Source organism: Mirounga leonina, unplaced genomic scaffold (genome assembly GCF_011800145.1).
Source record: "Mirounga leonina isolate KUSES-001 unplaced genomic scaffold, KU_Mleo_1.0 Mir_118, whole genome shotgun sequence".
NCBI classification, from domain to species: Eukaryota; Metazoa; Chordata; class Mammalia; order Carnivora; family Phocidae; genus Mirounga; species Mirounga leonina.
The window spans coordinates 367,573-368,247 of NW_023270277.1; the positions used below are offsets into that span (position 1 = coordinate 367,573).

At 65.2% G+C, this 675-nt stretch overlaps 1 protein-coding gene across 3 annotated transcripts in view; it reads right to left on the reverse strand.

Annotated features, from left to right (window-relative positions):
* Positions 1 to 281, reverse strand: part of LOC118007335 (transmembrane protein 18) — a 6,280-nt gene extending 5,999 nt beyond the window's left edge. The window contains exon 1 of one of the 3 annotated variants that reach the window (XM_035000358.1): positions 153 to 281. In XM_035000358.1, coding sequence (XP_034856249.1) covers positions 153 to 209 — 57 coding nt within the window. In that variant the 5' untranslated portion in view covers positions 210 to 281. The remainder of the gene's footprint in view (positions 1 to 152) is intronic. The other 2 variants (XM_035000357.1, XM_035000359.1) reach the window with 2 other exon arrangements.
* Positions 282 to 675: the final 394 nt, after the last annotated feature.

Genomic DNA, 675 nt, shown 5'->3' on the forward strand with positions numbered 1-675 from the left:
CGCCAAGCCCCGCCCCGGAGCGTCCCGCCCACCGCCAAGCCCCGCCCCCACGCCCCATCCGGTGTAGTTGGTATCGATAGCGGATGCGGGCAAACCCTGGCTGGCCCCAACTACCGTCGCCCGAACTGGAGGTCAAGAAGGCAGCAAGTTACCGTGATCACGGCAGGAATGCTGACAGGGAAAGAGCTGACTGAGAAGGCGGACGGCATCGTCCCCGGAAAGGCCCACCCTCACCACCACCGTCTTGCCATCCCCGCCCCAGTTGGATAACACAGGGAACGCCTCCGGCGTCGCCTCTCGCGGGATTTCCACTGGTCGCGAAACCCGCTTAGTCCCAGACATCTCGCGATATCTCCCTGTGGGCCCGGTATCAGGTCCACATCTCGCGGTATTTTAAAAATACGCCTAATAATGAAACTGAGAGTAGTTTTCCGATGGTCTTCCCATCCCGGCCGGGGGAGGAGGGAGGGTGAGAGTGTCTCTAGTTCTACGGTAGCCGGGTGGCGCTCTGGAGAACCAGGGGCGGTTGGGCGTCCCTGCCTGCTTCCGACGCCAACCCCGGATGACCGAGGGGGACAGGGGGCCCGAGGGGGACAGGGTCCGCGCTCCCGGCGGACCAAAGGGGACAGGGTCCGCCCTCCCAGGGGCCCGCGGGGGACAAGTGACCGGGGGTCC